The sequence below is a fragment of the Macrobrachium rosenbergii genome, chromosome 24, assembly GCF_040412425.1.
Source record: "Macrobrachium rosenbergii isolate ZJJX-2024 chromosome 24, ASM4041242v1, whole genome shotgun sequence".
NCBI classification, from domain to species: domain Eukaryota; kingdom Metazoa; phylum Arthropoda; class Malacostraca; order Decapoda; family Palaemonidae; genus Macrobrachium; species Macrobrachium rosenbergii.
Window position 1 is genome coordinate 14,272,621 of NC_089764.1, and position 27,500 is coordinate 14,300,120.

At 40.5% G+C, this 27,500-nt stretch overlaps 2 protein-coding genes across 3 annotated transcripts in view; one reads left to right on the forward strand and one right to left on the reverse strand.

Annotated features, from left to right (window-relative positions):
* The window catches only part of LOC136851886 (organic solute transporter subunit alpha-like), a 152,335-nt gene that overhangs the window by 5,725 nt on the left and 119,110 nt on the right, over positions 1-27,500 (forward strand). For both annotated transcript variants that reach the window (XM_067126217.1, XM_067126218.1), the window contains exon 2: positions 19,036-20,092. In XM_067126217.1, coding sequence (XP_066982318.1) covers positions 19,960-20,092 — 133 coding nt within the window. In that variant the 5' untranslated portion in view covers positions 19,036-19,959. The remainder of the gene's footprint in view (positions 1-19,035; positions 20,093-27,500) is intronic.
* LOC136851787 (disks large-associated protein 4-like) lies at positions 11,304-11,675 on the reverse strand. Its single transcript, XM_067126099.1, has one exon. The coding sequence runs from the start codon at positions 11,673-11,675 to the stop codon at positions 11,304-11,306; it is 372 nt and encodes a 123-aa protein (XP_066982200.1).

Below are 27,500 nucleotides of genomic sequence, written 5' to 3' on the forward strand. Positions count from 1 at the left end.
ATGATCTTTTCCTTATACGTAACAGTAGGTCAAATTTTCACTTTTCTTGCCACTTGCATAAAAGGATTAACTTTTATTGCGGAACTTGAGCCCAAAGATAAGTTGTAAGGTTAGCCTACATTATTACAAGCTTCGTCACCATATCTAGGTCTCAAGCCTTTGTTCTCTAAACTCCTGTCATCTTTCATTTTCAGAGACAGACCGTCAAAACCTAAGAAGACACGTTATTGATACCTTATGATTTTATATTTGTTTGATTTTCGTAAGAGCTATTTTCAGGTTTAATTGGCCTTGTTGTATGGAATTGAATGGCCGAATCAAAGAACAAAATCTGGAATGGAAGGGAATAAAAATCTGAATTATTTCAACTTCGCCGGTCTTATTATTATTATTATTATTATTATTAGTAGTAGTAGTAGTAGTAGTAGTAGTAGTAGTAGTAGTAGTAGTAGCTATATCCATGTGCCCTTTTAGTCAACATGTATGAAGCCTCAAGGGTTTTTATAAATACGTATGGAAATCGTTGACTAATTTCAGTATCAACAGTTAGTCATTTTCTTACATTTTGAAAAATCCCTTTCGGTGAAGACAGAATCGGGAAAATATAATCAGAAACAATAGTATATTCATATTCATAACTAATCATGAAATCTGAATGGAGATGACCCAAGTCCGTAGTAGCTTTGTAAAGATTTTAGTCACACCAAAATTGATATATATGTTGCTACTGATGAGTTCGTTAGTTATTTTTTCTCACTAATCTCCCATTGCTGCTCTTATCCACCATGCGATAACATGACTTTTGCCTCCCAGTCTCACGCGATCGTTTCTCTACACTTCTCAAGAGATCTTTGTCTGTATCGACACTCGTCGTCTGGTTGTTTTTCTTTTTCTCGAGATCTGAATTTTATCAAATTTTTGCGGCAAAGTATCTGTAAATCACAGATGAAACATATTGAATCTAGAATTTCAACATGACGTGTTGTATCGGGCATTGAATCCAATACTGTAAGTGCTGTAGTCCTCAGACCATCCGATATAAAAAAGATATTTAGTGAATGTAAGATACCTAGGACGGACTCAGTGGTTAGATCAACACTATGACGTCGAACGCCCCTCCCACGAAGGAAATGTCTTGATAAAATAAGTTTGGTTAGGACGAAGGCGTGGCGAGAAGCACTTGATCGTGACTCATGTAAATTCGTAATCCTGAGCGTCCATTCAGGATGTAAGACTAGTTGGTGTTATCCTAACAGCACAGTCATTTGGCAGCCGTAGCCAGAACCCTAAGAACGAAGATTTCTCCTGTAGCAATGACCACAGTTTAGCTCAGTGGTCTGGTAAAACTAAGGTATACTTAACTTTCTTGGGGGGTAACGTGTATTACCTAAAGGTACTACCTGATATTTTTGTCACCTTCGGAAAGTTGCATCAGAAAAAGAATCAGTAAATTTACTACGGGGTCTACACTATTAGAGGTTAATTGTTTCACTATCGTTCATTTGCTATAGCTTACGTAGACATACTCGTGCCTGTGTAAGGAAAATCCTGTTCCCTTCGGGGCCTTCAGAATTTCACCTACACTTCAACGGCAATGACGTCACTCGTACAGGAAGACACCTCTTCAAGCATACATTGCATTACGTTTGTGTGAAGAGGAAAGAGGGTTCTTGTGTCCTGTTCCTAAATCATTTCAGTTCTTGTAAGAAACAGTGTTAGTTATGTATCTACGGTTAAGATATATATATATATATATATATATATATATATATATATATATATATATATATATATATATATATATCAGCAATAAGTCATGCACGTGACAAATATATATTAGTTAGTTAAAGACCAGGTACCTGGTCTTTATTTTCACCTTTCATGTGGTCTACATGTATATATATATATATATATATATATATATATATATATATATATATATATATATATAGTTAGTTAGTTATGTATCTATATATGATTATATATATATATATATATATATATATATATATATATATATATATATATATATATATATATATATATATATATATATATATATATATATATATATATATGCAAGCGAGGGCCACAGTATATAGAAGGAAGGGTGACAAGGGGATAGCCGGTCATCAGAAGGTGATATATTTATTGCCGATGCTCAATAAATGTATAAATATTTTACCAATAACCATACATCCAAGATGACAAATTTAGAAGGAATCTCAAGTCTGCCACTGAAAAACACTTTAAAATGTTGCAAGTTATTTTAATACCAAAAAATCCCCTTACAATATGATCACTTTTTAAATTTAAAGACAGAATCTGCCCAGTAATGCAGCCCTCAGTCGTATATAAATGTAGTTGCCCCAGATGTAATGTAGGTTCGATTAAACGATTGCTTAAGGTCTGAGCTGATTCATACTGGTGTCAGCCATCGTTCTGGCTGCAGATTGTCCAATCCTGAATTTTCTAATATCAGAAATCACACAAAAATTTGTAATACCACTATCAATTATTCTGACTTCTCTGTCTTGAGCCAAACAAGCTGTTTACACGGACTGCTCATCTTAGAATCGTTATTTATTAAGCAGTTAGTGCCAGGTTGAACGTTCACACCTCTGTACGGTCATATCTGACTTGAGCCCACTTTCTTCGCTGCTTCTCCCTCCTTTCCGAATCATTCAGCCTTCAGCTTTTAGTCTACCAGGTGCTTTTTAAATTGTTTTGTTTTAATGTATGTTTTGTGTAATTTGTTGAGACTCTTAGAGTCAGAGTTATATTCCATATATTTTCAATTTGTGTTGTTTTCTCTTTAACCTTGATGATGTAACTATGTTCTTACGAAACACGTCGGCAATAAATATAACGCCTGATGACCGGCTATCTCCTTGTCACCCTGTGCTTCTGTGCATACTTATATATATATATATATATATATATATATATATATATATATATATATATATATATATATATATGTGTGTGTGTGTGTGTGTGTGTGTGTGTGTGTGTGTATGTATTTATATATATATACACACATATATATATATGTTCTGAGTCTGGTTGGAAGAGTTAAGTTGACTTTTGAATGTAATTTGCCTTAGGGGCCAACACCTAGATCTCAGAACATAAGCTATAAATGAAATTAATAGTATGACTTACCTTGAATTACATCTATTTAAAGAAAATGGGAAGGTCGCCTTGTCAAACCAGTCGGTTACATTTCATTACTTTATTTACAGATTTGCAACCAGAAGTTAATATGAATAGGCTGGCAGTTTAGCAATCAAGGCACATGCAATGTACAATAAAAAGTGTAACTACCGTTAGCAAATAAATAAGTCTGATAAGGCTACAGCCCTACAAATAGTTTGATACGAATTTTATAAAACACTTCAAGTGAGACTGGCTGATAAAATTATTTTACATTAGCAAAACGATAACGCTGAGTGGCCCAATACGTGGCCCTTGTACTGTTGAGTTCAGAAGATGGAATTGACTCATCTAAGGCAATTGTTTCACAAGGGCAGGGGCAGAATGCGAAGAGCCACATCCCAGGATTATTATTGCATCTGTGCGTGGAGCTTGCTTGCAAAAGATGGATTCAGGCCGCAGAAGTCCCGACACGTGGCCAGTGTGATGAGGACAGAGAAGTGACCTTGCACTTCTGAGGCTTGGGCACGGAGTGAGATCGACCTCAGTAGCAGAGGCCCCATTTGATTCCAGTGGCGGGCACAGGACAGGGGTATATCTGGAAGAAGCAAATAACAACCAGCACAAAGGTCAAAGGGAAATAGGTCTTATAGTTAAGACTAACTAAAGGTCAGCCTAGCGGTCCAATTACCATCCTGACTGGTCCTGATATTAGGGTTAGGATGCCTGCATCTGTTCCCCCTAGTGGGGGTCTCCAACCGCCATGAAATTTGACTTCCTAGCTAATGGACTGGAGGGCCGAATTTTCTAAATATGTGACAGCTCCCCCCTTTAAGAAGGCATTCACTCCCTTACAGGCGTGAAAGGCCTTGGGTAAGTAAGTCATTCGTCTCGACTAGTTAGTTAGCTTCCCTAAATGAGTCGTACTTTTGCAATGCAGCCAACTAAAATGACCTACCTAACTGCTAGGAGGGGATACTAGTTTTACTAACTTACTACAGCAGAGCCTAACACTATACAAAGGTATCTACAGACTTCTACTGGCTGTCTCTGACGACAAGGGAACTTTATTCCTAATCAAAGGGTACATGGAAAATTGTCTTGTTGACATGGGCTACTATCCTACTGCCCTGGCACTAAATTAAATGACACTGACCTAACTAAATGCAGTTATTTACAGATTACACAATTCTTTATGGAATAATAACACACGCAATATTTGCGGACATGAGCAACCTGAAGGGTTAATTATGTTAAGCGGTCAGGTGTGTACCCGCTTGAGTATTGGACATTTTATCATGAGTTAACTAACAGGGTATTACTACAAGATTGCCTAGGGTGTTAGGTGTCAGTCTACTTGGGCAGAGATCACACAGGCTGCTTCCTCTGGGTAGGTGCCAGGATCACCCTGAGATGGAAATGGCACTGTGCCAATGGGACACAAGTGCCAAGGAGAGTTTGTGGCTCTTATGGGTTAATTGGATCTCCTCTGCCCCTTCTTCTTCTTTGGTTTCTGCCAAGGTCTGGTTACACCATTCCTAAGAGGTGATAAGGGCACCGACTCTGGGGAAAGGCCAGAAGCGCTGTCAGGAGCAGAATCAGAGGTAGAACTAGGATCTACGGGGAGGCTCCCTACTTCAGCTGCTGCGACAACCGTCATAAGGGTAGAACCACCTTCTGCGTCCCGGCCAGATAGTTCCGAGTCGACCAGAGAAGGTGTAGTGTTAAGGTCTGCCAGAGGTTCATCCTTGGCAGACGAAGGTGATTGTGAAGAAGAATCAGCGGGGGCCGGCGGCTCACAATTTGCAATGATCAACTCCATGAGGTTTGGAGGATCTCCCTTAGGAGATTGGGATCCGACACTGGCACTAACTTGGGACCAGGCACAGAGATTAAGATTAGTGGAGTCTCAACACCTGAGCTGGACAGAGCTTGGCATTGCTCAGGGCTCTCAAGTGGCACTGGCACAGATTTGGAGTCAGGAGTACCTGATGAGGTACCTAGGGGTGCAAAACCCCTCAGTGTACCTAAGGTAGTGGGAGACAGAGATTCCTGTCTCAGGTGGAGGGCAGAGCCTCTTGGAATAGTTCTGTTTGTGGTGTCTGTTGCATTTTGCTTGCTAGGGCACCACAACCAATTCATGGAGTGCCCTGTTGCGTTCCAGGTCTTGCAGCAGTACTTGATTCTGGCAAAATCCCTTCACAGTGAGGGAGGAAAGTTATGATGGCCATCCTTTTTTGAGGAGCGAGGACTGGGCCTGGAGTTGCACGGAGAGTGCCCCTTCCGTCGACCACTGTGGTGAGCGGAAGGTACAGTTGATGGTGGCATGCCTGTTGCAGTGACGGTGTCCCAGTCAGGCAATTCTGGAGGTAAGGCCTCCCTGGTGGAGGTAGCTAGGCAACAGAGTGGTGTTGGGGAAGGACATCCCCAGAGGAGGTCTCATCCCAACAAGAACTCTATTCCATGCCTGATTTTGCTCACCACCCCAATGTGGTGAGGTTGCGTGCCCCAAGGGGTTGTCACCTGAAGCTCGACTGTGGGAATGGTCTTAGTCTGCTCCTCTATCCAAGTCATCATCCACTGGTCTTTTCATCTGTAGTGGCAATGGCTGGCACTGGGGCCCAGTCAGTCAGGCAAATACCTGAGCCAGAGTGTACCGTAACCAGCAGGTTCACTGGTAGGCTAGAGCCATCCAGGGGTGCCACTGGGACAGACTGAGTTCACACCAGCTCGGGGTGAGGCATATCTGGCGGCATGGCCGCAGAGGTCATGGCACTGATCAGGTTTACTTGCTTGGTAGAGGGGATATGTTTTGGGCAACCAGGATATACAGCAGTATACTGCTCTGCAGTTCCACAGTCTCTGCAGGGCCCCCTGGAATGGGCTGATTTCCCTATGGTGACTGTCGGTGGAGAAGATTGAGTGGTTGTGGATGGAGAGGAGTTCTTGGAGTCCTTTTGAGGGTGCTGCTGGTTAACTCCTTTCTTAATGCGACACTCAGATTCGGGGTGACCAACTCTCTTGCAGGAGTTGCATGTTTGAGGTTTGCCATGGAGTCCGTTCTTCAAGTGAGGTGATACTGAGAGATGTCCAGGTGGCACTATGCGCCAGTGAGATGTGCTGTGAGACTGGTTAAAGGTCTCCCAGTCGTCAGCCATACGACAAGCTTCTGCGAGTGTTTTAGGTTGCTTGTCGTTGAGGTACACAGCGAGTGGTCCAGCATGATCTGGTTGAGCAGGTCCTGGAACTCTGTGCACGCCATGGCATTGAGGCAGCGTTGTCCTGACTGGGTCTTATGCTAGGCCCATTCAGCCCAGGCCCAACCAACTTCCTTGGCAAGACCTCTAAAACGCTGTCTCTATCTCTCTGGGGTGATTTCATATGCTTTGATGATCACTCAGCGAATGTCTACCATGTTCCCTCTCGTGCCCTTGTCCGGCGAGCTGAGGGCGGTTTTGGCTTTGCTGTCCAAGTGCTTGGCAAGCAGTGCGACCCTCTCCTTCTTGGTGGTGGAGTAGTTCTCAAAAAGTGCTTCTACTTCCTCCAACCACGCCACGAGCTCATCCTCCATCCATTTAGGAATCAGAGCATTAATGCTAGATATTGGAGCATTAGGCGCAGCAGGTGTGGGGTTGGAGGCTTGTTAGGTAGCTAGAGCCTTGGCACTTTCTTTTCGAGCCTTCTCCAGCTTGAGCTCCTTCTCCTTGAGAGCTAGCTCACTCTCCTTGAAAGCTAGGTTTCTTGCTGCCTTAGCTTCTTCATACTTCCTCAGATCTTCTTTTTCTTCTCTTTCCTGCTGGAGTATGTCTCCAGCTGTTCTTTCACCCACTGGATGAGCTCCCGTCCTGTTGAACCTGCGTCTTTGCCCATGTTCACGGGGGCTTGGCGCTTTTCTAATGACATGGTTCAAGTCTTTTAGGACGTCTAGGGGAAGTGGCCTGTAACAGTGGGGAAGTGTGCCGTAATTTGCTGGCACTTTGTAGGAGTGGCACCTTCTCAATAAGATGGCACTGTGGCTGAGGGTGCCGGGCAGAGGTCACACTGATGGAGCAATCCTGAAGGAGCAATGATCCTTATGGGTGGATACGCTGATTAAGTGGAGTGATCCTGAAAGAGCAAAGGTCCTTATGGGCAGATACACTGTTGTTGGCACTCTATATCTCAGGTACAGGTGCATTGGCTTATGATATGAGGACTATGTCTTGGTGGCACTAGGGAACAACACTAATAGGCAGTACAACCAAATTGCACTGAAGGAAATGGCACTCTGCCCAAGGCAGAGCGTGAGCAATGAATAAAAGGGAAAGGAAAAGGTAAGCGCTTCAGTAACCTAGTCATTGGCAGTGCCTCAGATTAGTGGCACTGTGGAAGGGAAACCCTTTGGCTTGCACTCGTGGGTGGCTAGTTCTAATTAAAATTAAGTGTACCTTAGTTTAACCAGACCACTGAACTGATTAACAGCTCTCCTAGGGCTGGCCCGAAGGATTAGATTTATTTTACGTGGCTAAGAACCAATTGGTTACCTAGCAACAGGACCTACAGCTTATTGTGGAATCCGAACCACATTATAGCGAGAAATGAATTTCTATCACCAGAAATAGATTCCTCTTATTCTTCAATGGCCGGTCGGAGATTCGAACTCGCGGCCAGCAGAGTGCTAGCTGAGAACGGAAACCACTCGCCCAACGAGGAACTGGCTAGTTCTAAGAATTAGTGGTTGCTCCCTGACATGAGGAAAGGAAGTCTGCTTTCTGACATGAGGAAAGGAAGGTTTTGGGGTTGCACTCAATGTGCGATTTGGTGCTTGCAGTATACGCAAGCCTTGGATAGTGAAAACCCACTCGTGCACTACAGTTAATAACTGTTATTAAATGATTGTACGTTCTTTCTCCGAAATGCACGAGACCTCACTTCGCTGGCCAAAGCACTTAATATGAAAACAGATATTGGAGATAGTTGCAATGAACACGGGCTGGTATACAAGTTCGCGCACCACCCGCAGACTATGTTCCATCCACAACCCTCCACCCATAGCCTGCTTTCCACCCACAGCCTGCTTTCCACCGACAACCCTCAACCAACAGCCTGCTTTCCACCTGCAACCCTCCACCTACAGCCTGCTTTCCACCCACAACCCTTCACCCACAGCCTGCTTTCCACCCACAACCCTTCACCCACCACCTGCTTTCCACCCGCAACCCTTCACCCACAGCCTGCTTTCCACCCCACAGCCTATTTTCCACCCACAGCCTGCTTTCCACCTGCAATCCTCCACCCACAGCCTGCTTTCCACCCACAACCCTGCACCCACAGCCTGCTTTTCAACAACAACCCTCCATTCACAGCCTGCTTTCCACCCACAACCCTGCACCCACAGCCTGCCTTCCACCCACAGTCTGCTTTCCACCTGCAACCCTCCACCCACCACCCCTCCACCCTCCACCTGCTCTCCACCCACAAACCTCCACATGCATCCGCAGCTCTGCCTAAATTCAGTGTGCTGGTGTCGTCCAACACCTCTGCTACACTTCTTACAGCATAAAATTTGTAATTTATTCTGCATCGCTAAAATTAAGAACTCTTTAGCGCTCTCACCTTTATGCCATAACTCAAAAATTAGCTACAAATCACTTCTTTTAAAACACTTCCTCCTTATCTGTCCCAAAGTATCCTTAATATTATAATAATTAAAACAATAACCCTTACCTTGTTATCTTTAGCTCTGATTCTGTCACCCTTTATCTTATATATATAATATATATATATATATATATATATATATAATATATATATATATATATATATATATATATATATATATATATATATATATATATATATATATATATATATATATATATATATATATATATATAAATTTATGTTCTGAGCCTGGTTGGAAGAGTTAAATTGAATTTTGAATGAAATTTTGCCTTAGGAGTCAACACCTACATCTCAGAACATAAGCAATAAATGTAATTAATAGTGACTTACCTTGATATTACATCTGTTAAAAAAAATGGGAAGGTCGCCTTTCAAACCAGTTGATTAGATTAAATTAATTTATTTACAGATTTCCAACTAAAAACTGATATGGACAGGCTGGCAGTTCAGCAATCAAGGCACATGCAATGTGCCATAAAAGCTACAACTACAGTTAGCAAATAAATAAATCTGAGAAGGTACAGCCCTACAAAGAGTTTGGCACGAATTTATAAAATACATAAGACTGGCTGATAAAATTATTTTACATTAGCACAACTTTAAGCTTGAGGGACTAACACGTGGCCCTTGTGGACTGTTGATTGCAGATGTCTCTTGCACGTGGCAAGATGGAATTAAATCTTCTAAGGAAATTGTTTCACAAGGGCAGGGGCAGAACACAGAGAGCCAGACAACAGGATTCTGGAAAAGAATCCTAGGTCAGCATTCATTTACACAAAGACTTTCTCTCACATGAAATTAATTATTTATGAGTCTGTGACTCACCCTGTTGTTGGCCTTTTGGTTGGGCTCTTTTGGTGGCCATTTTGCTGGTTTTGGGTGTCACAGGTCACCCAATCTCTCCTGCTGTGGAAGGCATAAGGCATCAGATCTGCCTCTTTGCTCGTCTCTTTCTGAACTGGTAAGCCCGGATCATTCCTAGAGACATCTGTGTCACCAGTTCTGTTAATTGCCTATGCTATTTGGTCATGTAGCATCTAGGCCCGATGCTACGGACGATTCCAACCCCTCCCTATTTATCCTGGCTTAGACCGCACTGAGTTGGGCTGGCTTGCCTGCCCACTCTCAGTGGCTAGGTTAAAATGTTGTTTTATGTACAGCAGGAAGATCAGTCTAGTTCATCCGGTGAAGCTCAGTTGCCGAGCTCCTCCTGACTGACTGAGAGAAAAGGCCAAACACAATGTCAAGCAGAATGGCCTGATGACTGTGGGGGGTTGAAACACAAACACCCGTGCCACATTAGAGGAACTGCCATGAACACTTTCGCAAAGGTGGGGTTTTGGGGGATTATTTTGAAGGTGGGGAATCATGAGTCCCTGTCATGCTGCTGAAGATGCGCCAGCCCATGGTCGCCGAGCCAGTCTGTGACTCACATGTTGTTGGCCTTTTGGTTGAGCTTCCTTTGCAGGCCATTTTGGCTGGCCTTTTTTGGTGTCACAGGTCACCCACCCTCCTGCTGTGGAAGGCATAAGGCATCGAGACTTCCGCCTCTTTTTGCCTGGGTCTCTTCTGAACTGCGTGTCTCGGACTTGGCCCTAGAGACATCTGTGTCACCAGTTCTACTAATTGCCTATGCTATTCTGGTCATGTAGCATCTAGGCCTGATGCCACGGACGATTCCAACCTCCTATTTATCCGGGCTTAGACCGGCACTGAGTTGGGCTGGCTTGCCAGCCCAACTCAGTGGCTAGGTTAAAATGTTGTTTTATGTACAGGAAGATCAGTCTAGTTCATCCGTGAAGCTCAGTTGCCGAGCTCCTCCTGACTGGACTGAGAGAAAAGGCCAAACACAAATGGGCCACAGAATGGCCTGATGATCAGGCTGGAAAACACAAACACCCAAAGCAACATTAGAGGAACTGCCATGAACACCTTCAAGGGGGGGGATTATTTTGAAGGTGGGGGGAATCATGGAGTCCCTGTCATGCTGCTGAAGATGTGCGCTCAGCCCCATGGTCGCCGAGCCAGTCTGTGACTCACACATGTTGTTGGCCTTTTTGGTTGGGCCTTTTTTGGTAGGCCATTTTGGCTGGCCTTTTTTTGGGGGGTGTCACAGGTCACCCACCCCTCCTGCTGTGGAAGGCAAAAGGCATCGAGACTTGCCTCTTTTTGCCTGTCTCTTCTGAACTGGTGTCTTTATGTTTTCGTCCTCCATTTTTCACCTGTTAACTTTTCTTGCAAATGGCTCTGTTTGTTTTCCACCACCAGTATTTCCGTGTCATCTACATTGCCATTTGCGTCAGCCTGAGCTTGCTTTGCTTTCATGGCCTCCTTCATTGCATTACGCTTCTCCTGTAGGAGTTTCAGCCTCATCCCGTCTCTTTTTCTTCGTGCAACCCTTCGAGGAGCTGCAACTTTTGGTGGTTTTTGGTGGGTAGCGCTTTAACGACACTGTTAGAGGTCACTGTAATGAAGTTCCTGTTTCATCCTTTGTTTTTAAGATCGCCAACCTCTTTGAAAAGTTGGCGTACATTGTCCACTTGAATGGAAACCATGTCCCAAAAGCCAGCCAGATCTGCAGCTATTATAGCAGGTTCATCACCTTTGGGACCATCAATATTTTGTTGGCAAAGGCCTCTGAACTGTTCTATCTTCTGAGAGCTGAGGAGGCGAGCCTTCCCTATTGCTGCGAGGACCTTTCCTTGTACCTCCTCACTCACCTGGTCCCCAAACGTGCCTAGGTCAGATTCAGCAGTGTTTATCAGCTCTCGTAGTTCGGTGACTTCTTTTTCTACTATTCTCAAGAAGAGGCTTCCATCCTTCTCCTGTTCTATCTCTTTCGTCCTCGTTTCCATCTGAGTCTTGTCATTCAGGTGAAATTCTTTGTCTCCTAATTTGCTTCAGACGCCTTCCTCCTCTTCAATTTAACTCGACTTCACTTTATATCCAGACGTTCCTGTAGTGATGTATTTACTTTGAAGGCTGACCACTTTTTTCTGCAACTCTTCATTGCACTGTCCGTTGTTCCTGGACTCTAAATCTTTCTCCGCAATGAGGCCGTTCAAATTATCAATTTCTTGTCGTTGTTTAACTACTAATCCCTTGTTATTTTCGTTTGCCTGCTTCAGAAGTCGATTTTCCTTTGCGAAAATTTCAATTGTATCTTCAGCTTGTGTGATTTTTTTCTGTGCCTCCTGGCTGAGATCAATCAGTTCCTCGGCGTGCGCATATTTCTCAGTAGCCAAAGCCTTTTCCAGAATTTGGATCCTCTGTAGGAGAGCATCCTCTTCCTGCTCCACTGGGCCTTTTCTTGCAGGTGGTCACGGTTCTCCCCTTACGGGCCTCCATCAGTTCCTTTCCATATTATACAATATCCCGCAGTCATCCAGCTCAAATCGAATCCTGAAATTCTCACGACCGTTTTCTTGCGGGCAAATTTTTCCTGCTGAAGCTTGATGTAGAGAATTGCACAAAGTCCTCCCAACAGTCCAGCAAAGCAGCTCTCCCGAAGGATGCCGCTAAAAGACCGAGAAGGAAGGACTTCCTGCGCCATAAAGAGTAATTTCTCAGGTGTCCCTGTCATGCTGCTGAAGATGTGCGCTCAGCCCCATGGTCGCCGAGCCAGTCTGTGACTCACTCCTGTTAGGCCTTTTTGGTTGGGCCTTTTTTGCCATTTTGGCTGGCATTTTTTTGGTGGGTGTCACAGCTCACCCACCCTCTCCTGCTGTGGAAGGCAAAAGGCATCGAGACTTGCCTCTTTTGCCTGTCTCTTCTGAACTGGTGTCTCGGACTTGGCCCTCGAGACATCTGTGTCACCAGTTCTGTTGGTATAAATGCCCTGCCATTTTGGTCATGTAGCATCTAGGCCTGATGCTACGGACGATTCCAACCCTCCCTATTTATCCGGGCTTGGCTTGGACCGGCACTGAGTTGGGCTGGCTTGCCTGCCCACTCTCAGTGGCTAGGTTAAAATGTTGTTTTATGTACAGCAGGAAGATCAGTCTAGTTCATCCGGTGAAGCTCAGTTGCCGAGCTCCTCCTGACTGACTGAGAGAAAAGGCCAAACACAAAATGGGTCACAGAATGGCCTGATGACTGTGGGGTTGAACACAAACACCCAAAGCAACATTAGAGGAACTGCCATGAACACCTTCAAGGGTGGGGGGTTTTTGGGGGATTATTTTGAAGGTGGGGAATCATGGAGTCCCTGTCATGCTGCTGAAGATGTGCGCTCAGCCCCATGGTCGCCGAGCCAGTCTGTGACTCACTCTTGTTGTTGGCCTTTTTGGTTGGGCCTTTTTTGGTGGGCCAGTTTGGCTGGCCTTTTTTTGGGGGGTGTCACAGCTCACCCACCCCTCCTGCTGTGGAAGGCAAAAGGCATCGAGACTTGCCTCTTTTTGCCTGTCTCTTCTGAACTGGTGTCTCGGACTTGGCCCTCGAGACGTCTGTGTCACCAGTTCTGTTGGTATAAATGCCTATGCCATTTTGGTCATGTAGCATCTAGGCCTGATGCTACGGACGATTCCAACCCTCCCTAAGAACCAACTGGTTACTTAGCAACGGGACCTACAGCTTATTCGCTTACGTTATTTGAGTGGAGGTGTTATTCTTACGCATATTTGTTCTGTGCGTCCATACTTTTTGTGATAATCCATCTGAGCAGCTATTCTATAAAGAGGAAGTGATGAGCTTATCATCTGATACCTACGAGATGTTTAAAACTTTTGAATCATAGACACACACATATTGATTGTTATTACGATTATTATTGAAAGAATTGTTAAATATTTCAACTTGTTGAGGCCATTCTCCCAAATGCGCATTTTGTTCTTCGTTATTTTAGTATACTAGGCCTGCTCTGATGCTTCTCCTCACTTGTTTTAGTAAATAATACTGAATACTAAAAGTACAATTCTTTCCTAAAAGATTTGAATGAAATCAGACCCTTGTCTTGCGTGTATATATTGATATATTATTAAAATTACACCTAATCCCTTAGCTCTTGGTGCTTACTGTGCCTTAAGGATTTCAAGTGTGTATGTTTAACAATATATCAAGATATTCTTAGAAAAAAGGGTCTGATTTTATCTTCATACGTAAATTCTTGTGCTTATTTTCAAAAGAAGAAGATCAGAACTGGTTGATTCAGTCAAAGCGGAGAGCAAAAGTTCAGGATAATGAGATGGAAATAAAAAAATATATAATAACAAATATACTTAGATTTTTCAATAAAGATAGTAAGAAATGCACTAGATAACCCAGAAAAGTAGAATGAAAATATATATAAACATAAAAAAAAATCGCGAACTGGAAACTGTCCTCCATCTTTGTTTACAATTCGTGACCCTCGAGTGTTGACGCATCTCCCTTTGAGGTCCAAATTACTCTTTACATCATTTAGTACCGAAGACCGTTCCCATTTCACTCTGGGTGAGTCACGATTACGATAATTGAGTCATAATTAGTGTGATAATAAGTAATCATTCCGTTTTCTAGGCACAGGAATAAAATAAATCCCTTTTTCTGGAAGGTCTTTGCCAAAGGCACCTTGTGACATCTGTCGAATTTTTTATATAAATATTTTTTAAAGTTTGGGAAATTAACGGTTATGAGACACCCCCTAGGTCATTTCGAAATGAAGATTGCCTAATTACCCGTAATTAAGTCGTGTGTGATTGCCTAATTACAAGTAATTGAGTCAAGTAATGCATTGAATGAGGTAGCCCTATTGTTCATATGGAGCCAGCTACGTAAATTGGCCAAGTCATTTAGGTAATCCTACAGTTTAGGTGGTCCAAATTCACTGCATTACGTCAAAGTCAAGGCCAGGGCTCACATTTATCAAATATTTATTGAATAATGGAAAACAATGAATAAATGAGCAGTTGGTAAATCTAAGCAAAACCTCTGCACTGAATATTACCTTGGAAATTGATTTTCTTTTTAATACTTTTACTGTTGCTGATGAAGGAGGTGGTTTTGTTTGTTGTCAGTCAGTTATTATTAACCTCATATCTGCCAGGCATGGTTGGGGACCCTTTGGGAACGCGGGGTTTTGGGTGGGCGGAAAACGCAGGGAGAAAGACCGGACCGCCACGTTGTTATTATGGAATGGTTCCACATATTCTTAAGTCATCAGGGAGCCATATATTTAAGAAGGCATTGGATAAGGAAGCTATTATTTAAGGTACCATCAGTGAAGAAACTACACTTTTTACCAAAAGTTCCCTTGTAACACTGCGCATGAGCAATGGCTAAAATATAATCAGTTCTGAGGTTAATTAGAGTCAAGCGACAAAAAATAACTAATAAATTCTTGATAAGCAACTAAAACACTATAGAAAAGTCTGTTTCAAGGTAATACCGATACAGAGCTGTAATGGGAAAAATATGGCTTTAATTATTTAGTGATTTGTTTAGGAATTAATTCATCATCCTCCTCTAATATCTTTACACTGCTGTTGTGAGTGATTGGGACTGTAAAATGTTTTCGTTTTTGCTGTGGACGCCGAGTGCATGGCAGTGTAGCCAGGGAAGAGGGAAAGGAGAAGTGGGGAGGAAAGGGGAAGAAGGAGGGGGAAAAGGAAACAAGTAAGAAGATAGAGGAGGAGGGGAATGGGAAATGGGAGGGAGAGGGAAGGTAAAGGAGGAGGAAGGGATAGGAGAGGGGATGGGAAGGGAAAAAGAAGGGAAGAGGGAAGGAGAGGGGAAATTGGAAGGGGAAGACAAAGGGGGAGAGGAAGTTAAGTTCCACTAATAGAAAAGGAGAAACAACGTCACTGAACAAAGACAATAAATAAACAAAAATCTTATACTTCTATGATGCATACTCAGGTGTGTCTGTGTATTTGTGTGTGTGTTTGGGGGTGGGGTGGGATGAGAAGGACTGTTTCCGTTTCAACAGTAGACGGACCTTTTATCTATTACTTGAAATTCGCTGCACAACAAACCGAAGGAAATTCATACTAGGTATGTTGATGGTAATACCTCAAGGTACTTAAGCATTTGTATTTTAACTTTCTTGGTTGATGATGTAAGAATATTAGAGCTCTCTCTCTCTCTCTCTCTCTCTCTCTCTCTCTGAGAGCGTATTTGTATGGAACCATACTCGTTGCTCTAGTTAATTTACAGTACTCTAATTCTTACACTAATTTACTGTGAAAAATTAGGCTTTGAAAAAATTACTCCAAGTTACTTTTTAAAATGTACTTTACGAATTTACATAATTTAATACCTAGCTCCTGTCATGACAAGTTATATGGTGGAAAGGGTTTTCAGTTTACCTTCAAAAATTTTTCGTTAGGTTTTACATTAGGCGAAAAGAAATGGAATTTCACTCAGCAAGCAAACAATGAGAAGTGGAACAGGGTGTGTGGGGAGAGAAACAGCTGTTGGCTATTGGTGACGTCAAGCACCTCATACAATATTCGATCGGTGATTTAAAATTTATGGAAAAGAACAATAAACTTTTCTGGCCGAATGATTAGTGCCGATGTGCAGGATCGAATTATTTAATTCAAAACATCGGTAATGCCTTTCTTTTACTTGCAACATTGAAATGAAAATCTGAACTGGATCTGGCGGTCTTGGAATTACGAGTTAGACAATGGACCGCGCATGCGCCGCTAAGGTTGTCACACGTGGTATTTTAACAAACACGAATTTTAGAATTCATTTCACTGACAAAGGAATTGTACACTTCCTCTGCCGTACTGTTTTCGAACAACATACTTGGCTAACTGTTCACGGCTTACAATTAATAAATCCTTGGTAAAGCACTTCCTAAATTCCTAAATATCAGTTCTCTGGTGTCAGTAGCACCGCTGCTACTCTGCTTCTTTGTGAGAAGCAGAAATTTCACGGGCAGTTATTGTGTCGCTAACTTAAGAACTTTTTTGGCTCTCTCGCCTTTATTATATGAATAACTAAAAAATCAGCTACAAATCACTTCTTTTAAAACACTTCTTCCCTATCTGTTCCTAACGTATCCTTAATATTACAACAATTATAATAATAACCCTTACCTTGTTATCTTTAGCTTCGGTTCTGTCACCCTTTATCTTTTGCCTTGCGAATAATGGAATCGAATTATTTTACGAATTACATTATTCCTTGGCTCGTCTTCCTTCCTAGTCTAGTAATAGCAAACCTATTTCTCGTTACTATTTGAGTAGGAGCCTTGCAAGATCGACACTGTTACGTTCTGAGTCCGGTTGGAAGAGTTAAGTTGACTTTTGAATGTAATTTGCCTTAGGGGCCAACATCTAGATCTCAGAACATAAGCAATAAATGAAATTAATAGTATGACTAACCTTGAAATTACATCTGTTTAAAGAAAATGGGAAGGTCGTCTTGTCAAACCAGTCGGTTACATTTCATTACTTTATTTACAGATTTGCAACTAGAAGTTAATATGGATAGGCTCAGTTTAGCAATCAGGGCACATGCAATGTGCAGTAAAAAGTGTAACTACAGTTAGCAAATAAATAAATCTGATAAGGCTATAGCCCTACAAAGAGTTTGATACGAATGTTATAAAACACTTCAAGTGAGACTGGCTGGTAAAATTATTTTACATTAGCACAACAATAATGCTGAGTGGCCCTTGTACTGTCGAGTTCAGAAGATGGAATTGAGTCTTCTAAGGCAATTGTTTCACAAGGGCAGGGACAGAATGCAAAGAGCAGGATTCTTATTGGATCTGTGCGTGAAGCTTGCTTGCAAGAGATGGATTCAGGCCGCAAAAGTCCCGACACGTGGCCAGTGGGATGAGGACAGAGAAGCGACCTTGCGCTTCTGAGGTTTGGGCGCGGAGTGAGATCGACCTGGATAGCAGAGGCCCCATTTGATTCCAGGAATAATTATTAATGCATTAAGCCATGTTCGATCCTTTTTTTCATTTGGATTAAAGATATGGAATGACAGCATTCAAGAGATTTATTGTTACAGGTCTTCAACAAGTTTGTAGCTAGCAGTGAATTACTGATAAAAATGGTTGAAGCTTATTATTTTGCATCATATCACCCATAGTGATATCGAAATAGGCTATGGTAAAGATTTTAGTGTTAGGGATACTTGCTGTGCTGGAAGTAGAAATGTAGTCATGAAAAATAATTTTTTTGTATATCCTTATTGCCCTGAGCTCAATGAACAACTTAGAAGTCCAAATTTAAACCTTTATGTTCCAGAGTTTAAGGTTTATACGGCAAAGGTGATTCTAAATAGGATACTAGTAGGAAATATGATATTAGCGCTGTTCCATCTGAATTAATGTGTTTTTCAAAAATGTTTGTCCATGCCATTACTGACTCATAAAGAAAATTATGAAATGCCTGATATTTCCTCATTCTGCAGGGTACTGAACTAAATTCAAGAAAGAAATTTTAAACTCTGTATACGTATTTAGATTTGTGTATATAGCAAATAAATTGCTTGACCTTTGTAGAGAATTGAATGGATTTATGCTCTCTCTCTCTCTCTCTCTCTCTCTCTCTCTCTCTCTCTCTCTCTCTCTCTCTCTCTCTCTGGACTTCTTTTTGTAAAAAATGACTAATAAAAGTACTTTTCCTGAATACAGTACATAGTCATTTTGCCCAATTTAATCATTCATCTTCATTACTATCGCTTCCAACACCGCGCGACACAAAGAATCTCTGGGCAGGTCTGCCACTCACGTCTATCCTATGCTTCCACTTCAAAAATCTTCTACTCATCTCCAACTTCCCGTCTCATAGCCATCATCCAAGTAGGTCTGGGTCTTCCAACTCGTCTGGTACCCATAGGAGTTCAGCTGACACAATCACGTCCCTTTCTCTTAGGGTTTGTTAAGCCATCTCCTCTTTATCATTATCTCATACACTTATGGCAGTTCCATGATCTCTCTCGCGGTATCTTTCCTCACTAAGTCCGACACCCAGTATTCTTCTTAAAGCTTTCTTCTCAAATCGACACAATCTTTCAGATTCAGTTTCATTGTCATATCAAGATTTAAGTTCGTACTAGAATAATGTATAACTTACGAATGTAGTTTCATTCTATTAGATTTCCAAACCTTATCCAGCCAGTCAATATTTTTTATCTGCCTATCAAGTCTTTCAGTAAAATAAAAATCAAGATAACCAGTATTGGTTAAAAAAGTTTTTTTTTTTTTACATAAACTTTATGATAATGTTTAACTATCAGCGATGCTCATTATTCTTTCTGTTTTTTTTTCAGGATTCATAAGGATGCCACGTGCTCTCAGGAATCTCTTCGAGACGCCTACGAGTGGATATAACTGAGGTATTCTCAATTCCTTCGGCTTGTTATCTGTAATGACAGGTATGAAAGCGAGGTGAAATGGAAAGATGGCAGATAAGGAAGGACTAAGCGGCTGGTTCTTTTCTGTTGTTTTTAATGTAACAACGACAACTAGGCTACAACAAAAGGCCGGAACTCCCTTAACTCAGGATTTACATTGCTGATGGACTAATCCTTCTTATCGGCAATAAATTGATTTAACTGCTTATTGCCTTAAACCTGATTTACGCAACAGGTTAAATTTCGGGACTTCTCAAGCCGTTTGTTGTTGAGTCCGTTTATTGTCAGTAAATCATAAGAGAGAAGGAAGTGCTGTAAAAGGTTCTGGACCCTCTGGAAAAGCAAATGTTTACCAGCGTCTTCCAGGAAGCGTTGAGGCCCTAGTTGAGGGTGTCACACCTATGCCGCCAGTAATGGTGACGCTGAATTCAGCAGCCTAGCTCGGTTGGGGATTTTAGACGGCAGGTCATTCGGCCCGAAGATATCTCAGTGGAAAGCTGCGTGTACGACGGTGTCACTGCGAATCAAGTGACCCACCGGGTTCTGCGCGAGCGCTGTCGACGAGAAATTACGCGTTGTACTCTGTTCAGTGCTGACTTGTGTATTTGGCTTCTGAGTGTCTACTAACAGTTTATTAAACCGAGCAGTGTTTGGAGATGACAAACATAAGAGGTACTGAAAAGCAAAACACTGAAGTTGCCGAGGAAGCTTATTGTCACGCCATCATTGTCGATCAGTTTTCAACTCTTCGACCCGAGCAAGATTAGTGAAGTTATTTCGATTATTTAGCTTAATTCCTGACTTATAGAACAGAAGACATAGGACTAAATACAACCAGCGATGGAAGATTTGGAATCGTTTAATACGAGCGATTACAACGCGACGATTATCACCAATTACAGCATCACAGCGTCATCGGAGTGTACTCAGGAGATCTTGGATTTCGAGCCCTCATTCACCGAGTTTCTTGAAGGTAAAGCCTCTTACTGTTACTTATTCTTTTCTCATATCTTAGTCTAGGATGGACAATTTTGTTTAGGATGTATAGTTGTGTTTCCATGTAGCATTTTCTTTATCGAACATTTTCCTATAGTTTTTGCTTAGTCGTGCATTTGATAATATTTGCAGTTACGCCTGCGGTGTTACACGCTTTATGCGGTTATAGGATTATCGATGGGTTTTACGTTGGCAAAAAGTGTTCAGGGGTACCAAACATATTTACTGTCGCACATTACTTGAGTGTTTTACTTACAGAACATGGAAAATATAACGAGTGTAGAGAAGAAGCTTTAGTCTAATTTTTAGAGCTTGGAGGCAGTCAGTACTTTTTTTTATATTTGACTTTTGATTTATTGCCTGTAAAAATGCTATTGCTTGTTATCAGGCATATAGTGATAATGATTTGTTTAGATTATAATTCATTTCAAATCTTATGTAAAATTTAACCAGTATCGAAGTGTTTACAGTAGAAAAGTTTTGTCGACTTTGTATATATATATATATATATATATATATATATATATATATATATATATATATATAAATATATGTAAATATATATACATACACATATATTTCATATACATATGCATATACATATACATATATATACAGATATACATATAAATATACATATACATATATAGATATTATTGTAGGAATGATTTATTTTAATATATGTATAGAAAACGGCATAAAATCTTGAATGCTTAGAAATTATTTTTAGTCAGTTGCAACGCAACGCTAATAGTGACACTGCGGAAATATCGCATAGAATATGGTTCTTTATAACGAAGATTAGATATTTTATCTCATTATTTTTATAATATATATATATATAGATATAGATATATATATATATATATATATATATATATATATATATATATATAGATACTTCTGTGCATGTTTGTTTGTTTGTAAGTGAAAAAAATGGTTCACCACCGTACCAGTCTCGGTAACTTTTTACTAAAATAGAACGCGGTACTTTCACCGTGTGAAGGGAATTCTCATTTGCTTGAGTAGCATCGTTGGGAAGCTGCCCAGTGAATTATAATCATTCCATAGATTTGGTGCAGTGCGTACTTGAGGTTATTGACTGCGGGAACTGTGCAAATAGATAGTAATTATCACGAGATCTCCCTCTATTTGCTTTTTTATGGAATGGGACTTAGCGTATTTTAACTGTAAATTAAATTTTGATTGGAATACAAATTGAAGTTAGAGTAAACCAAATGTATATGTGCACGCACACACACATGTATAATATATATATATATATATATATATATATATATATATATATATTTATATATATATATATATATATATATATATATATATATATATATATATATATATATATAATATATACTATAGCTGACCAGTCAGCGCTGCCCAGGATAACTGAATGACAGCCGATAAACTCTCTCTCTCTCTCTCTCTCTCTCTCTCTCTCTCTCTCTCTCTCTCTCTCTCTCTCTCTCTCTCTCTCTCTCTCTTTTTCCCCCTCTTTCTCCTCTCTAACACCCCCTTCCATTTACTCTCTCTCTCTCTCTCTCTCTCTCTCTCTCTCTCTCTCTCTCTCTCTCTCTCTCTCTCTCTCTCTCTCTCTCTCTCTGTCGCCCTCACCCCCTTTGGTGCCATTGATGTCTTACCCCCACAGTACTCTTTTTCCAGATAGTAAGTCATGTATACCGAAATTATGTATGATTGATTCGTAAAGTTACAAAGTCTATGGGCATAACCAGCCCCGTTTCACGGGCAGAACCAGCCCGTTTCAGGCAAGCACCTCCCGCCCTTCCTTCGCTGCCCTTTGGTGCTAGTGATGTCTTACCCCCACTGTGCTGATTTCTAGATAGTAAGTCATATGTATACCAAGTTTGGTTGAAATTGCTCAATGCATTTCAGAGTTGGTGTGGCACATACACACACATACATCCATTTTTATACATATAGGCTAGATTGTGTTGGTTGTCTAGTATTGCAATTAATTGAGTAAGGAAATATGCATAAACAGCTTGCTGATTAGCATAGAACCAAGTCGAGATAATAATCACCTGCGTTAATTATGAACGTTTACTGATCAAAGATATTTAGAATAATATCAATCTAGTATCAGTTAAGTTTTGTTTGAGAAACTCTTTCCCAGTGTTTTCGTCTTTTAGGTACTCTTTTTTTTTTTATTCCTTTTGCTTTAGCAGGTGAAATTTTTTGAAAATCTTTAGACTTTTCAACAAATACTCTTCAGTTTAATGAGAAAAAAAGCAACTGTTGATAAAATCACCCACGAAGTCTGAATTGAATATTAAAGTCTAAGCATCACCAGAGAGTGAACGGCAAGTGTTTGTCGGGTAGATTACCAGAGTTTGTTAATGTACTTTACCTGGAAGTGAATTATTTACAGTAACAAATCTTACAGCCACGTTTAGTATTTTATAAGAGAATTCCAGATTGTTGTATTATCTGCTGACTGCTAAAAAATACATTTGCAAATATTAACATAGATGTCTGCATCGTTTGTATGTTATAGTTCAACACGCGGCAGAAAACAACATTGTCTAAAGGCACACGCGCTTGTCATAAACAGCAGCGCTGCCCCAAGACAACGTCGCCCTTCGATTGTTTCAGGATTTCTTCTTCTTCTTCTTCTTCTTCTTCGTCTTCACTTTTTTTGTAAAGTTACGGTTCCTGAATGCATCGAATGTTCTTTTCATTGGTGAAAATTTTCATCAAAAAATTTTTAACCGCTTTTCGTGAAACGGATTCAGAAAATCGAACATGAGTTCTGGCTTGCGAAGCTTCATAAAAAATCGTTCTGGGCAGAAAATTTCTTTCTTTCTTGGTTTTTCTTTTTATCTGGAGTTCAGTTCTATCTTGGATCTACGATAGTTCCTGGCAAAGGCCATAAGTGAATGCCTGAAGAGACAAAGCAGCGACTTTTTCCCTTTTTGTAGAGTTTTAACCTTGAGACACTCTCCGACCGGCCAATGAAGAATTAGAGGAATTTATTTCTGGTGATAGAAATTCATTTCCCGTCATAATGTGGTTCGGATTCCACAATAAGCTGTAGGTTCCGTTGCTAGGTAACCAGTTGGTTCTTAGCCACTTAAAATAACTCTTAACCCTAACCCTTCGGGCCAGCCCTAGGAGAGCTGTTAATCAGCTCAGTGGTCTGGTTAAACTAAGATATACTTAACTTTTTTGAGATTGAAATGTAGAGGATCAGAGGTCTCGCCTAAACATAGTGCACGTCACATGCGTATCAGCATTCAGTAAGAATTACCTACGTCAAAGACTACGACCTATATATATATATATATATATATATATATATATATATATATATATATATATATATATATATATATATATATATATATATATATAACTCAGCTATCACTCTGGACGCGAGTTCAAATCCCCTTTGAAGAACAAGAGGAATTTGTTTCTGGTGATAGAAATTCATTTCTCGCTATAATGTGGTTCGGATTCACAATAAGGAGTAGGTCCCGTTGCTATAACCAATTGGTTCTTAGCCACGTAAAAATAAATCTAATCCTTCAAAGCCCTAGGAGAGCTGTTAATCAGCTCAGTGGTCTGGTTAAACTAAGATATACTTAACTTTTTATATATATATATAAATACATAGGACGTAGTCTTTGATAGGTAATTCATTGAATGCTGATTCATGCACTATGTTTAGGCACCTCTTATCTTCAGCTTCTCAAAAAACTATACAAAAAAGAAAAAAGTCGCCTCTTTGTTTCTTCAGGCATTCACTCATGGCCTTTGCCAGGACCATCGTAGATCCAGGATAGAAGTGAACTCTAGATAAAAAGAAAAACCAGCATAGAAAGAAATTTCCTGCTCAGATTGTACATTTCTCATTACTATCACGATAATATGAATTGTTTCAGCTCAGCCACATTTTTCCTGACTCGTTCGGACAAATTGATGTTGTATGTGATCTTGAAATTTAAACAAATTCAGTGCTATCTATCTTCCTCCCTCTCTCTCGCACACAAAAAATTTTTTTCAAAAATAGTTTTTGTATTTATATATATATATATATATATATATATTTATATATATATATATATATATATATATATATATATATATACTGTATATATATGTATTTGTTTATATAATATATATATGCAAAAAAAATTTTGTGTGCGAGAGACAGGGAGGAAGAAAGATAACACTGAATTTGTTTGAATTTCAAGATTATATACAATATCAATTTGTCCGAACGAATCAGGAGAAATGGGCTTGAGCTGTAACAATTCATATTATCGTGATAGTAATGAGAGATGTACAATTTCTGTCAATTATATATTCATTTATCCTATCCTGAAAAACGACAAACGCTGTCAGTCGAGAGAATAGCAATCGTGCAGTACCATCCGGCTGCACTTCCGAGTGTTCGTGGTGTGTGTGTGTGTGTGGGTTTTTTTTTTTTTTTTCTTATAGCTGGGATACATTCACTGCGAACGTATCAATATTTAGAGCCATTTGATTGACTGAATAAAAAGAACTGGCGGTTATGTACTAAGGACATGTTCCTTCGTTTCGTCAACGGAAATGTACATGACACTAAGGTGTCTAATTTTGTATTTTGTTAGCCCTGATTATTTCGCTTTATCGAAAATCCGTCTGCAAATTTTGCATGCACTTGCAAAACCCACTAATTTAAGGACTGCTCAAGAAGCAAGAGCCCGTGCTAGCACACGGCTGGCTAAATCTAATATCAAAAACAAGAAGCGAACACCGACCTCCTCTTGTTGAACACTAGTTTGGTTGTCATGACCTCGCATCGAGACGTGTTTGCTCCCAAACACGCTTTTGTTATGACTGCAGGCAATTGAATGGCAGTAACAATAAGATCCGTCATTCCGGGAGGCTTGCTTCCTTTGTTGTTCCAATTTCCGAAGCATTTCTCACGTCTTTGTTGGAATGAGACGCTGAGGATGTCATGAATTACGTGACGAATTACATTGTGATCGTCACCTCAACCGACTCCTCCCTGAATTTGCATATCAGTATCATCTCTCTCTCTCCCTCTCCTTTTGTTTCCTTTCCAAAGAATGGCATTTACCCTTGACGCCATTGTCAAGCCTCGGGGGAATTTTTGTAATGCATGCACTTCTCTCTCTCTCTCTCTCTCTCTCTCTCTCTCTCTCTCTCTCTCTCTCTCTCTCTCTCTCTCTCTCTCTCTCTCTTTTCATCAACTAGAGCAGCAGCTTCGACAATTAAATTGAGGCACAGTTAATGACGCCTTTGCCAGACAAATTGCTTGTTATGCTTCACTGTTCATCTCAAGTTAGTGCAAGATATAATGAAAATATCCTTCTTACGCATCTATGGTGAAGTAGCATGCTTAAATCCTACCAAGATTGTAATCCGTAGAACACTGGAGAACTAACTATAATATTTCTAAAATTTTGTACGCTAAGTGATACTTCAAAATTAAATACAATTATGGCGTTTTGCTGAGGCACCTTGTGACCGTTGCCTATGCAGTCAATTGAGAAACAGCGTAGCTCTATAAAAATGGATATATTAAGGGGGGAAAACCTCTATACTGAATCGTGGAAGTAGTAAGGAGGATTGTCAAGTATTTTAAAACAACAAAATATGAATTGCCGATTAATCACAGAAGGATAATAAGAACTAATTCGCTAAATGAATAACTATCACACAATACTTGAGGAACGCGTAAGAGAAGATTAACATCGACTGATGAAAAGACCTCCCGGGCTGAACGGTGAAATTCGGACGAAGTTAATGATGGCACCGACACTGCAGTATATAAATTGCTTGTTACGCTTCACAGAACATCTGTGGTAGTGGTAATGAGTTAAAAACATTCACATCAGGGTGTGACGTCTCTGCTTACACGAGTTAGGATTGAAGAGAGACTTCAGCCTTGGCAGGCAACTCTTTTAGGAGGACACTCCGAAATCAAACCAGCGGGTAGAAGGGATTCTTTAGCCTTGGTAGGCAACCCTTCTAAGAGAAGGTTAATCTGAATACAAACCTTGTCCTCCAACCTTCGACTGTGCCATAACCATTGTACCGTGGCCTTCCATGGTCTTGGGTTTGAGTTCCTTTACCTGAGGGTACAATCAGGCATTTATACTCTTTTTCAGTCACTCCTGTTTTTTCGAAAAGTGTGTACGACAGGCTGATGAGAAAACAAAAGTTGCTTGGTGGGTTATCAGGAAAGTCCCTTCGTCTTTTTCCAATCTTTTCCTTCTGAGCGTTTTGTCCCCACCTTGTCGACAGTTGTTTCCAGCGCTTTTTCCAATGACATATGGTCACGGGTTTTTTATGCTTTCAACAGAATTTTTGTAAATAATGTAAATACTGTTGTTGATGGTGTTGTTGTTTATTGTTCAGTTGATTTTTACAATGTTGCTGTTGCTATGAGTTTATTTATTAGTTTTGATACTGATTTTATTAATTTTGATTCTTTTGAACCCTGGGCCTGTTACTCATTACATTAAGAAAAATTGCAAAGTATTTTTCTCAAATATTCGGGGCTTAAGATCAAATTTTCTTTATCTCCAGAGTTGTGCCTGTAACTACGATTTGATGGTTTTATCTCAGACGCTTGTAAGTACTAACAAGTCAAAGGTTGAGTTTTCAATTCCGGGGTTTGAGGGCCCTAACTTTATCGTTGTGACGCTAAGTCCGGACGACCTATTTGTCGTTAGAAAAATTTGGAGTATAGTTGCCATGAAGTTCTTTGTTTTAAAATTTTCAGTAAGTTCTACAATGTTTATGCATTTGCTGTTTACCGCAATCCAAATATCGACGATTCTATAAATGACTGTCTTTTGGAAAGGATTAGTATGGATCTGTCACAGGATTCAGAAGCTTCATTCGTTATTTGTGGAGACTGTAATGCAAAACATAGCGATTGGCTAATTCAAATCCCACATATCAACATGGCCGGTATGCTCTTGAGTTTTGTGTGTCCTCCGATTTTGTCCAGCTAATTTAGGAACCCACGCATATTTCTGGTAATAGATTAGACCTCATATTCACAGATGTTTCAGCTATTATAAGTCAAGGTCTGTGAATGTATAGCCGTTTCTGATCACTGCGGCTTTGAGATTGACATATCTGTCAATCAGTATATTCCTAATGCCTTCATTGGAAAAACGGTCTGGCTGAATTCTAGAGCCAATTGGGATCGCATTATTAAGGCTAGTCAGGCACTTAATATTTCAGATGCTATAGCAGATCCTGATCCCAAGAAGAAATGAAATGAAATGCTAATGGCTATTTTAATAAGATGTGTCGGTAGAAAGGCCGTCAGATTTGTGACAAATGACCAGCCATGGTTTGATGATACGTGTAGATGAGCC

Coding starts and splice junctions, on each gene's coding strand:
- LOC136851787 (XM_067126099.1), bottom strand. CDS start 11,675: ATGGAAACGAGGACGAAAGAGATAGAACAGGAGAAGGATGGAAGCCTC.